The sequence below is a fragment of the Mustelus asterias genome, chromosome 13 (genome assembly GCF_964213995.1).
Source record: "Mustelus asterias chromosome 13, sMusAst1.hap1.1, whole genome shotgun sequence".
Lineage (NCBI taxonomy): Eukaryota > Metazoa > Chordata > Chondrichthyes > Carcharhiniformes > Triakidae > Mustelus > Mustelus asterias.
Window position 1 is genome coordinate 103,992,187 of NC_135813.1, and position 13,859 is coordinate 104,006,045.

Genomic DNA, 13,859 nt, shown 5'->3' on the forward strand with positions numbered 1-13,859 from the left:
CAAGAATCAGCACAGCGGGATGGGAGAGTCGCCCACAAGGAGCTCAGAAAACATACAAACACTGCCACCTTCACCAGCAGAATCTGTGGCTGTATTCAGTCATAGCCCCAGTGGCTGGCCATGGAGTAGGATTTAAAGGGAAGCTGCAGTATAACGATTGGGCTAATTTCCAAACTGTAAGTTAGCAAAAGTGGTTGGGGAAATAAGATATTCACCTGACATAATGCAATTATTACAGGCAGGTCAGAACAATGTTGGGTGTCAGAAGGTGCTTCTTTCCCCCAGACAGCAGTGGGCCTGTTGAACAAGTGGCAGGCTCGTGTGATGAATGCTGATTCATTGAATTCCTTCAAGTGAAGGCTAGACCTGCTTTTGGCTGGAGAAAAAAAAAATCCCCTCACTGTACGAGGATATGTTTTACTTAAAGAAAATACAATTCTTAATACCTTTTATCTGGCTGGATTTTTAATAAATTGCAATAGCATTAAGGCAATGGAAAACTGCAGTCAGCCGAGTATACAACTTGCATTTCACCCCAAAGTGGGATGAAAAGAAACAGCTTACATCACAACCCCCAACCCCGCTGAGCATGAAAGACCCCTTCTCCTGTTGACTTTTACACTATTACTCTTAAAAAGTTGGAGGTGAGACATCAAGAACTGTAATTTCACCTATTCCACAACAAAATGGCTACAGCAGACAAGTTAATCAAATTCCTCTGGAATGTAAAGCCAGCAAGGCTTTTTGAGAACTGTCCTTAAAGTCAGAGGGAAGATTGGAAGGACTTACTGAAAGGCCACAAGCGTCGGGTCTTTTTCTTGGAAGTATTGAGCATAGGTATTGAAGAGTAACCATCCAGGGAAGAGGAATTGACTGCAAACCATGATCTTACAGGGACTAAACATGGAAATCTGCTCTGTGCAGCTATACACTGGAACAAAACAGCCATTAAGTGGAATCACTGCATCAAGACCAGGCAAAGGACAATTAACCGTGTATTTCTTTGATTTTTTATTTTCTACATAAATGGTAAAAAAAATCTTTGTCTGTCTTTTAATTCTACTATCTGTACCAGTGTGTGTAAAGCCTGGTGAATGTGTGCAATGTATGAAAAAGTATTGCCTAGTTTTTTTTCACTTCAGAAGTCAGGTCAATAAAATCTTCTCGTTCTTCGATTTAAACTCAAAACCTGTTTGGTTAATTATTTGTAATCTTAGATACTGGGACTCCTGCAATATTGGCGAAGCACATCCTTGCTAATTTCAGAACTAACCCTGTCACAGCCAGACCTGGAATGGTAAATTCTGGGAGCCAATTTTTACCCCTCCTCACATGGTTGTAACCTTGCAACAAAAAGCTAGGTACAGTATAACATTAATATGGGCCAAACTATCCTCCTGGACCAAGTTTGGTCACCCAAGGGTACCACTTAGGAACTTTCATGGAATAATCATCCCATTCCTTCCCCAACATTCCCTTGGGTTTTATCTTGTTTTTCATCTTTTCTCGGAGATTACATGGCTTTATGTTGGGGTGGGGGAATGTATAAATTGTGATGCATCGTGCACTGAAGTTGTGTGGAATAGGCTGGATGGATAAGTAGGTCCTTTTCTGTCCATCATTATATGTTTGGAATACCCCAGTAAGTGCAAACTCCTTGTGGCAAAAATGAGTTCAAAAAACAAGTGCTTACAATAGTTCCTGCATAATCAACAACTGTGTTATGTATTTAGATCACATTGGATGGCATACTTTCTAGCACTTAGAAATTATGCATTATAAAATGATGAATTATGCATTATAAAATGGTGAATCAGCTTTAACATGAAGCTGAGTGCTGTATTAAAATATTTTCCCCAGCGTATAGTCTAAGTGGACTATCCACTTTCATTTTTTAAATTCATGCCCTTGCCGTAACATTGGAAACATAGGAATTTACAGGACCAAGAAGAAGACCATTATGACCCATCTGGTGTGCTTTAAGAGTTCAAAGCCAGTACTCGCATTTCACTAGTTGTAGCTCTGAATTGATTTTCTCACCAAATGCTTGTTCAACTTCTCAAAATTACTGATGTTATCAGATCAAATACCAGTCTCCACAGTCTATTCCAAACCTTCACTACTGACTGCGCAAAGTTATATCTGTTTTGTCTGTTCACCTTTCCATTTCCGACTTTCACCCCAATACTCATCTTGACTTCATGGTAAGCCGTACTTCAGTGTTCAGCTTAAAGACCACAATAAAGTTCTCTCTCTTTACCTAGTGTAAAAAACAGCCTCAACTTCTGTCATGTTTCCTTGCAACTCTTTGTTTAAAAACTGGAAAAGCTGAAAGTTAATATTTCTTTAATATATTGATTTAATTTTTACCAATCTTTCCTTACTAAACTTAGCAGCGCAGTTGAATAGTCTATGTCTTGGAGAAGTCATAGTAGCTGTCAGTGATACTTTATGATTGTCCGAACATAAAATGGAATTCATGGAAATGTCAACACTTTCCCCCGGTTCCTGCTCTCCAGCTTAGAAATTATGACGGATATAAATGAAGTCCCGTAGCAGCAGGTTTTCCCAGTTAAAAGAATCAAAACTAAAATTTCAGTTGCAAAGCCCTCTTCTGGTTTGAAGCTTCACTCACCTCTCCCTCTAGTTCATCATTTTGATTCAGAATAGTTGCCAACATCTAGGAAGTTCAAAGTCTGAGGCAATAAAAGTAAATGACCTTGACTTAATTGTACCCATAAATAAATAAATACTGCTAAGGACAGCTCATCTTCAATGAATAGGGGCTGTCAGGCACTTTGGGATGTCCTGAGGCTGTCAAAGATGCTATACTAACACAAGTCTTTGTTCTTTTTACTGTGAAGTTTTCTATCTTGGAAATACAAAACAGTGACATAGAATTTGCAAGAGTTTCCGCAATTTAGATACCCAATCTTAAATTCCCTTGATGTTTTGCTGCATACTTCTAATTGTAGAAATCCTTACTGTACAACTGAGCTGCAGCAGAATTTGTAAAAGCTTACCTCCTCCATATTTGCCTCTCTTCCATATGTGATATTATTTTTTATTGACGTTGCAAACAACATAGGTTCCTGACTGACGATTGAAATCTTCTGCCGGAACCACTGTGGATCCAAGCTTTGTAGATCACATCCTCCTAATCAAGCAATAAAAATAGAGTTATTCAAAATAGCAACAGCCTAAAGCACCAAAATGACTGTGTTGAAATATTGAATGTCAAACTCATGAGGTCCGCAAAAAATAAATTCCCCTAATGTTTTCCGGAAGAAGCTGATTCATGCTGGTTGCATTCAAGTACCTTGCCCAAGATATACAAGGGCGGCACCGTGGTTAGCACTGCTGCCTCACAGTGCCAGGGACCCGGTTTGATTCCCAGCTTGGGTCACTGTCTGTGTGGAGTCGGCATGTTCTCCCTGTGTCTGCGTGGGTTTCCTCCGGGTGCTCCAGTTTCCTCCCATAGTCCGAAAGATGTGCTGGTTAGCTGTATTGGCCATGCTAAATTCTCCCTCAGTGTACCTGAGGCGGCGCTGGACTGTGGCGACTAGGGGATTTTCACAGTAACTTCATTGCAAAGTTAACGCAAGTCTGCTTGTGACAATAATAAATAAACTTTAAAACCTTACCTTCACATTTGTGAGCCTAACAGTCAATATTAGTGCAATTTGATCATTAAAGATATTGTAACTGAGCGTACTAATGTTCTCATTTGATATTGGCACATGGTTACTTAATCAACAATCAGGAATAAGAAATTTGCAGGATCTGGAAAAACACATATCTAGCCATCGGCTTATGGTGAACAAGTTGCCATTATAAATGGTTGGCCGAGCTGCAAGCCTCAATATCATCAGTTCGGCAAAACATAGCTTATCATAACCTCACATTTTTGTGAGGTTATGATAAGCTATGTCTTTTCAATGCCTGTCTGTTTAGTTGGACAAGATTAAAAGGTACAATATATGGTAAAGCTTCTGTCATTGAGACTAACAATAACTGTGTGAAAAAATTTAAAGCAGCAGATTTTTTCAAAATGGATTTCTAGATGGGTACTATTTTTCATGCATAATTCAAAATTTGCCACTGTTATTATATTGCTCATTGGTTCTGTACATTCTGCATAGTGGGTGAGTGGGCATGGGGGGGCTGTGAGGAGCTTTTACACTTAACTTTCAAACGACTCCCGAATTTGGTTTACAGCTCATGACTTCTCTGAGGGACCGAGAATGAATCCCCAAGAGGCCGGCTGGATTCCACAAAAATTGCGAGGGCATGGGGAGCGTGAGGTATCAATACTTGGTTTGGTTCGAGGTGGGGGGGGGGGGGATGAGATACCTACATCCACAATAGAATTGCCTGAGTTGGGAGTGCAGGGTTCCTTATCCTATGCTGACAAAACGGTGCTGGGAATGGGGCAGAAATCCTGGAATTAGGTCAAGCCAGCCATTTTCAAAGGCCTGACACCACAAAGCTCTGGGCCAGAAAATCTGCCATGAACGACACAAACATATGAATTAGGAGCAGGTGTAGGCCACTCGGCCTGTCGAGCCTGCTCTACCATTCAATATCTGATAGAAACCTCAACTTCACATTCCCACCTACCCTCAATAATCTTCCACCCCCTTGCTTAGCAAGAACCTATCTAGCACTGCCTTAAAAATATTCAAAAGACTTGTTTTGTAGAAGAGAGTTCCAAAAGTTCACGACCCTCAAAAGATTTCTCCTCATCTCTATCTTATATGGGCGAGCCTTTATTTTTAAACAGTATTCCCTAGTTCCAGATTCTCCGACAAGAGGAAACATCCTTTCCACATCCACCCTGTCAAGGCCCCTCAGGATCTTGTATGTTTCAATCAAGTCGTCTCTCTTCCAAACTCCAGCTGCTACAAGCTTAGCCTGTCCAAGCTTTCCTCATGAAACAACCTGCCCCTTGCAGGTATTAGTCTAGTAAACTTTCTCTGAACTGCTTCCAACATAGTTACATTTTTTCTCAAATAAGGAGGCCAATACTGTACACAGTACTTAAGATGTGGGCCGGATTTCTCCAGTCCTGATGCAGCAAACAGAGATTTGGCTGAGTGCTAGATTCTCCGTCCTTACTTGCAGCAACGACGGGGTGTGAATGGCCAGAGAATTCCAGCCATAGTCTCACCAATGCCCTGTACAACTGAAGCATAACCTCCCTACTTTTGTATTCAATCCCCCTTGCAATAAACAATAACATTATTTTGCTTTCCTAATTACGTGCTGCACCTGCATATTCACTTTTTGAGATTCACGCCCTAGGACATCTAGATTTCTCTGCACTGCAGAGTTCCTCAATCTCTCACCATTTGAATAATATGCTTCTGTTTATTCTTCCTGCCAAAATGACCAATTTCATATTTTTTCACATCATATTCTATTTGCTAGATCTTGTCCCACTCACTTAACCTTTGTTGCCTAATTTTGTCCTCTTCACAACTTACTTTCCTACCTATCTTTGTAGCATCACCATCTGTAGCAAACATACCTTAGGTCCCTTCATCCAAGTCATTTATATAAATGTAAAAAAATGGATGCCCTGGCACTGATCCCTGTAGCAATCACCTGTTACATTTTGCCAACCGGAAAATGATGTATTTATGCCTACTGTTACCTAGACAATCTTCAATCCATGCCAACCGTACACCATGAGGTTTTATTTTCCACAATAACCTTTAATGTGGAATCTTACCAAATGCCTTCTGGAAATCTAAGTACATTAATTACATCCATTGGTTCCCCTTTATCCACAGCACATGTTACTTCTTCAACAAACCCCAACATGATTTCCCTGTCTCAAAACCATGTTGATCATTACCTTGAATTTATCCAAGTGTCCTGTTAGAACATCTTTAATAATATCTTCTAACATTTTCCTTATGGCAGACGTTAAGCTAACCTGTCTGTAGTTTCCTCCTTTTGTCTCCCTCTCTTTTTGAATAAAAAAGTTACATTTGCAATCTAATGGAATCTTTCCTGAATCTGCGGAGTTTTGGAAAATTAAACCAAATCATCAATTATTTCACTAGCCACTTCTTTTAAGCCCCTAGGATGAAGTCCATCAGGATCCAGGGACTTATCTGCCTCTTCTCTAGTGATTGTAATTTTCTTGAGCTTCTCTCTCCCTTCCATTTCCTAATTTACAGTAATTTCTGTATGTTACTTGTATCCTCTATACCTGTTCAATGCATCAGTAATCTCCTTATTTTCTATTATTAATTCCTCAGACTCACTGTCTATAGGACCAATGCTCACTATGTAAACCCTTTTCTTTTTAAAGTATCCATTAAAAATGATCTTAAAATCCAGTGACTTTTTTTTACATTAATTACACTGATTTTGGATTGATTGTGCAGAAGGACAAACACGTGTACCTATGGAGTGATTTTGATTGCCATAATAACTAGATCATGGAAGCTGAAAGATAATTTTCAGCTCCGTGCTGATAGAAGACCGAATCAAAAGCAGCCTAGCTGTTAAAAGAAACACATCAAAAGCCAAATATGTATTCCAAGTGCTCTGCCCAATTTGAAGAGCACGTGGAACTTTCGCTGATGTTGGCATAAGACCCAATACAAAGTTAAGGATCCTGTTCGGTTTACAAGCAAGAGCAAGAGGCTTATTAAATGATCACTTCCCTATAATATATATTTATCAAAAATTAATTTGATGATTAAAGGTAAAAAAAATAGCTGCACCATTATGAAAGGAAGAATATGCTCTGAATCGCTGGTATTAATTCACAAAAACGGGTTGAAAGAAAGTGACCCAAATTTTCACCCAAAGCCAAGATGTGACACCCTTAATAAAAAGCCAGATGTGTGACCACATATCCACAGCCTCTAACCAAACTGTGCTGCAGCCGACTGGAGGAAGCCAAGTTATGCCAAAGCAGAGTGCCCAAAATGCAAAATTCTTACTAGTTTTCCCACTTTTTTTTTTATTTGACGGCCACACATCAAATGCAAGGTTGGAATTATGCAAGAATAAAAACATATTTGTTAAATCAAATCAAAGATGTGCCCCTGCTGATGGGTGCCAAGACATCAGATTTTAAACGTGACTAACAGGAACCTCATAATTGTAAAGTACAATTGGTAAAGGCAGAGTACTGCACCTTGTTTTAATTCTCACCACCAGAATGTAAGAAATTGTACTTCTTCCAATGAATCAGAAAATCCACTGCCACAATGAAAGGGCTGAAGTGAACATTAAGTAAAGTAGAGCAGTAATTCTGGGTGTTATGTTGTTAGACTGACTGGGGAATCAAGGTTACACAACATCGGAAGGGGCTCTGGAGAACAGAGCATTTAAAATCAACACAGCCGCAAACAGAGATGTTTTTAATAAAACCTAGTCAGTATTTTGTTAGCTTTACATTCCCAACTCCTCTTGGTTCCATAAATTTAAGTGAGATCATGTGTGAGGGGATGCAAGGGAGAAATTGGAGAAAGACATTATGTATTTGACAATGAAATAATGCCAACCAAATGATACTTGAATAGGTGCTGCACAAAGAAGGATATTTCAGCCCAAACCATGTACTGAATTTTACAAACAAAGGCAATTTTAATTTACTTCACAGGCCTGCATCTACTGCTGGCATTAAAGCCTCCCCGTTAGCCTGGTAGACACAATGAGCTGGTCCAATCATGCATCAACTTTGCACGATAATGCAAGAATCGTAAGGCTGTTACAAGGCTAAATGAAGTATAGTTCTGAAAAAGGGTACCCTCACATCACGGTAGACCCAATTCGTATATGAAAATTTAATTTTTAAAAATTCATTTGTGGGATATGCGTGTTGCTGGCTGGCCAGCATTTATTGCCCATCCCTAGTTGCCCAAGGGCAGTTGAGAGTCAACCACATTGTTGTGGCTCTGGAGTCACATGTAGGCCAGACCAGGTTAGGAATGGCAGATATCCTTCCCTAAAGGACATTAGTGAACCAGATGGGTATTTCTGACAATCGACAATGGTTTCTCGGTCATCAGTAGATTCTTAATTCCAGATTTTTTTTTATTGAATTCAAATTCCACCAGTTGTGATAGGATTTGAAGCCGGTCCGTAGAACATTAGCTGAGTTTCTGAATTAATAATCTAGTGATAATACCACTAGGGCATCACCTCCCCTTACAACTGATTGTTGGAAAGAACACATCGGGCACGATCTTACCAGCTGTTCACGCCCCTCTGCTGCTGCAGCGAGGATGGAGAATTTGGCACCAAGCCAAATCTCCGTCCGCTGCAGCAGGACCAGCAAGTCCTGCTGGCATGAACGGCCATAAGATTCCGCCCATCAAGTTCCTTTGAAGTTTATTATGCAATCTAAGTCAATCAATAATTTTTGCTCTTATGTACATATTGACTCAAGATTTCCCGGGCATTTGCAGCATTGCAGTGGTGTATCTACATCACGGGGCCAGATTTAGGGTGTAAAAGACCCAGGAAACTTCAGTCATTACTTTCCCATTCTAATTTCCTGAGAATTGTGTGTTGCTGCACTGCTTTCCTCATTGAAAAACAGTTGAATAGCTAACTATAATAGTTCCAACCATTAAAATCACTGGTGGTAATAAGTCTTGTGGAATTGTTCCCACTGCGATGACCTCTGTTACTTTGTTGCATAATGTCTTTGGTTTAGTATAACAATGGGAATCTTGTTTGCAAATATTGAAATCTTGGGATTATTAATCCAGTGATAACGTTAGAAGTAAACTGATGAACTGTTGTAAATTATATTAATATTTGTAAGTACGCAGAGTTATCTATATCGGAAGCTGTAAATATATTTGCCGTTTACCTTGTACTGCTTGTTAGGGATTGATTTTAAGATAATTTATCGGTTATTTTTACAGTCCACTGCAGCGAATGAACTTCACTTGAGTTGCATGACATTCACAAGGGAACCAAGTTAGTATTTGTCTGCTAGTGCATTTCATAATGGATCACAAATTGAATAAGCAGCAGCTTTGTTTCATAATAGCAGGGGGACACCCCCCCCCCCCCCCCTCCCTCCAAACTCTAAAATAGGTACAGGCCCCTAGGTAACACTGGCTTCATCTTCCTAAAGAAGCAACTCTGTGGCCATGCCACTTTTTATTCACCTTGATGCTCACTGCAGCATATTCCAAACAATCAAATTTTGCTGTGAATTAGCAACTAGCTGATCTGGGTGCACAATGCTCGAATTTGGCGGATTTCATTGCTGCAGGAAATGCTGGGTGGTAATCAATTTTTTTTATGCACAAGAACCGGAAAGCTCGAAAGATTCTGCTGGGTAACTGCACTATTTAAACCTGTAGATCCTTGCCAACAATGATCAATCATGGAGAACATCAGTATTCCATCAGTATTTTACATGCCTCGTATCAACAAAAAAATACATTTAGATTCAAGTGGCTGATTTTAGAAGATTTATGACAAAATTGCATATTCTTGAATAATTTTCATTTTTTCCTAATGAACAATATCATTTAAAAAAAATTCATACCAAGTAATATTCTTCCAGAATCTGGATCATAGAATCTCTCTATTAGGTTAACTATAGTTGATTTTCCTCCACCTGATGGACCAACCAGTGCGACCATGTTTCCCGGTTCAACTGCAAATGTCATCTCCTGCAAACAGAAAGTTTCTGATGATCACTGAGACAGAATGACGGAAGTCAAATTCTTAGTCACCTGCAAAAAGCATGACAAAAGACTCATCAGGTGTTCACTTAAGTATAACAGGCACTCGTCAGTATAACCTTCCAACATACTACTTACATGGCTACATAGCTAACAGAAGATGATGGGACAGAAAATCACTTCATTACGTGTCCTTTACTGGAGCACACTTGTTAATTCACTCAAAGGTTTTGTTATTTTGGGGGATGTGGGTGTGCTTCACTTGCTTGGCATAGGATCTGCCATGCATCAGAGAACTGAAGCATCTGTTAGTCAACGACTGGAAGTTTCGTCTAGCATCAGAAAAAGAGATAGGAATTCAAATCAAACAACAGCAAATTTTGAAATTGATTTCAGTTAATCTGAATTTGTTGGCTTCAGGAAATTACCATGAAAAGTGGCACTTCATTATCAAAATCCAACTGATTCACTCGTGTCTTTCAGGGCGGGGATTCTGCCAAGACTGACCGAGACATGGCTTGTGTACTACACAACATGGTTGACTCTCATTACCTTGGGGCAACTAGGGATAACACAATAAATACTGGCTTGCCAGAGTCAATCGATATCCCAGGGACAACTCTAGAAAAGATTGGATCTAAAATGGGAGATTATTTCACTCTTTGCACTCTAATGTTCCCCTCAAAACTACAGTCACTCTCAGCCATGAGCTGTCAAAAATGAGATACATTGACTACCTCATCTCTCTTCCAGCCATCAGTTAACAGAGATGTCTCCAGCATTTTACTGCTTCTTGACAGAGCAAAAATTCTGAAGCATGGCATTTGTATGTGCCAGCTAATACTAGCACATATACAAAATTTTCCTATGCAGCGCAAACACAATACGGATTTAAAGCAGGAACAGAAACCTCAGTGGATGGATGCAGAGGGATTGTGGGGGGAAAAGAGCAAGGTTTTCAGATGGGATGTCTTATCCCTAGGAACACAAAATTTAATGGCAGGACGTCATTATTTTTTTTCAAATAGTTTCCCACTGCTCAATGAGATCAACTGACTGGAAAGCAGATGTCAGGTAAATTTGACATCACAAGGGGCTGGGGTGATTCATGCATCATTTGGATTGTGGGGTGGAGGTGTGCCGGTGAATCCCACATCATGGGGGCTGTGGAGAAAAGGCTGGTTTAGGAGCCAGCCAATTGCAGGAGTCCCATTGTGCAGAGGCAAGCTTTGTGGAGTATGGTAGCACTTGTGATCCTGGTGGCCCATAAATGCAATAAAGGCATTTAACCTTCTTGCCTTCTTTTGCCTGTTGGGATTCCCAGCCCCAATACGTTAAATTTTAAGTGAAATAAAACAGAGACATGTACCCTCCTTCAAAGAGTTAATTACACCAAAGAAGGTTGGCATACCCTTTCTGTCATCGAAAGAAACCATAGAAACCCTACAGTGCAGAAGGAGGCCATTCAGCTCATTGAGTCTGCACCGACAACAATTCCACTTAGACCTTATCCACATAACCCACATATTTACCCCACTAATCCCTCTAATCTACGCATCCCGGGACACTAAGAGGCAATTTAGCATGGCCAATGCACGTAACCCGCACATCTTTTGGACTGTGGGAGGAAACCGATGCACCCGGAGGAAACCCACGCAGACACTGAGGAACGTGCAAACTCCAGACAGTAACCCAAGCCGGGAATCGAACTCAGGTCCCTGAAGCTGTGAGGAAGCAGTGCTAACCACTGTGCCACCCCCTCCATCCCTGTCCACCCTATATAACAACAAGCTGCCTTAAGTAGGGAAATGGACAGGTTAGGTTACCTTCCCTTCCCACTTGTCCTTGGGTGTAGAAAGGAAGCCTCCCAACCCACCCAAACCAATTGTGTTAGTACCAGGAATGGCTATACTGATATTGTAAGTTTATCCAAAAATACTGACCTTCAAAACCTGAGACGCTTGCCTGGTCGGGTATGTAAAACTGACTTTCTGGAACTCGAGACCTGAAATAAGAAAATAATCTTAATATCCTAAAAATGTATGCCCTGTTTGAGAGCAGATATCCACTCCATCTGACGAAGGAGCAGCGCTCCGAAAGCTCATGGCATTTGCTACCAAATAAACCTGTTGGACTTTAACCTGGTGTTGTTAAAACTCTTACTGTCCTAAAAATAAGACAGGGAAAACTTCAAATATTTTTATGTCCCTTGGAAAATTCACATTTTCTGTATTCTAAAATGGAGAGTTTTTGGTGCCAGGGCAATGAAGAAGTTGAAAAATGTATCAGATGGCACAAACAAACTTCCCAGATATGGCGAAACATCATTTTCCTTCATTCAACAAAATAACTCATGAGCTGGTTACTGGCTTACTGTGCTTTTCTTGCAGAAGATTCTGGGATGTGGGAGTATTTTGGAGACTTCCCCTTCCCCTCCAACAATCTACAATTCTATTCATTTATAAAAATTATTGGGATTGAATGTGCAAAATACTGTTTTGATAACATGAATGTCTGGGATTTTAAACAGTGGTTTTGCGTGGGGTTTTCATTTCTCACTCCCTGGTTCATTTCACTGTTCCATGAAAACCTCAAGCCTTACATACAGGTAAACTTATTCTACTGGGGTTTTAACTACCACCATATATCAACAAGTTTGCACACTTAAAAATTCTTGAGTAGTTAAATCAACGAAAGAAAACTTTTGGCTAAATTGAATGAGTGACAAAATATAAAAATCTACTTACTGCCTTCAAGAGAAGCAAAGCGACTTCCACCCACACAGGGAATTTTTGGCTTGCGGTCCAGAAGCTCAAAGATACGAATAGAGGCTCCAACAGCTTGCATGAATTCACCGTAGAGAGAGGCTAACATTCCAAATGCCATTGCAACGTTAATCGAGTATACCATAAAGGCTAATTTAAAAACAGAGAAAAGTTATAAAATATACCAAATGAAAAGAGAAGGAAAATGAATATAAAGTATGGTTGTAACTTTTACAGCTCCTTTTAGTTGACTATCAAGTTAGGATATATTTTTAGTTAATTTATATTGTACTAGGCATTCAACACACCCAGAAGTATTTCCCTGTTTTGAACAAGGTAAAAATTATTAAGTTCAATATCAGAAAGGAGAAATTATATCATTGCTATGTAGGAAATGACTGAGCCATCAATTGCTTTGTAGCCATCCTCATTAAATGGAAAGGCACCTCCAATCAGAGCTGGAAGACGACAAAACTTTTAACTTTTTTGCATTTGTCAATACTGAAGACCCCTCCTCACAGTTTGCAATTTTGACAATCAGTGGACATTTTCATTGACTGGGAGACCAGCAGGAGTCAGGGTCATTACCACTCACCTCTGTTGCTTCCCTCATCGATGAAAAGATAGGTTAGCTGTCGCAATGGAACTGTTTTTTAATAACCTATGCATATCCTTCCCTGTTCAGGTGGGTTTGTGTGCAGGTGAGCAGAATGGCTCTGGGCATAATGGCACATTCAATACATCAGTACAGATTGGAACAGGTAAGCTTTGTACAGATTATGAATTTGACGACTGCTGAAACTAGTGTTGTGAAAGCTGTCAACAGGACTGTTGTCAGTGATGGTATGCAGCCTTTAATGCTTCCCTCTTAATTCTGGGGAAGAAAATCATGGTTATTGTTCAGGGGAGCATTTTTTCACTGGGCACTCTTAGGTCTGCAGCAGCTAGAATTCCAGGGAAGATGCACTGGGAACTTTCAATCTGCCAATAGATCAACTTTTCCAATGCCAGCTGGTACACAGGAGCTGAGGAAAAGAGGGCCAATGGACCAGAGAAGCAACATGCTTAGAATTCAGATCAACAATCAACAATGTAATTTGGGAATCATGATCAATTAAGTTTCCCATAAGATCCCCACATGATGGTGACATTCCAGCTTGCGCTATATTCTAAACCCTTCTGTTTTCACTCAATCTGTTTATTTTTAAAATATATTTTTAAATTAAACTATACCTTGAAATTATTTTAAATGATCCTAATGTTTCTGAGCTTAGTAATTAATGAAACTAATACATCAATCTGTGGTCAATGCATTAGATTAATCAACATATACAATGAAGTTAAAACTAAAGGTCAAAATGCTTCAGAAGTGGTGGCGACAGTTACATCAACAAACTGCATTAGATTAATAAATAATTTT

At 39.8% G+C, this 13,859-nt stretch overlaps 1 protein-coding gene across 1 annotated transcript in view; it reads right to left on the bottom strand.

The window, feature by feature from the left end:
• Positions 1–13,859, bottom strand: part of LOC144502308 (uncharacterized) — a 164,861-nt gene that overhangs the window by 80,228 nt on the left and 70,774 nt on the right. The window contains exons 12-15 of the mRNA XM_078226119.1: positions 12,422–12,589; positions 11,618–11,679; positions 9,536–9,662; positions 3,024–3,157 (exon numbers count right to left, since the gene is read on the bottom strand). Of these exons, the coding sequence (XP_078082245.1) occupies positions 3,024–3,157; positions 9,536–9,662; positions 11,618–11,679; positions 12,422–12,589 (491 nt within the window). The remainder of the gene's footprint in view (positions 1–3,023; positions 3,158–9,535; positions 9,663–11,617; positions 11,680–12,421; positions 12,590–13,859) is intronic.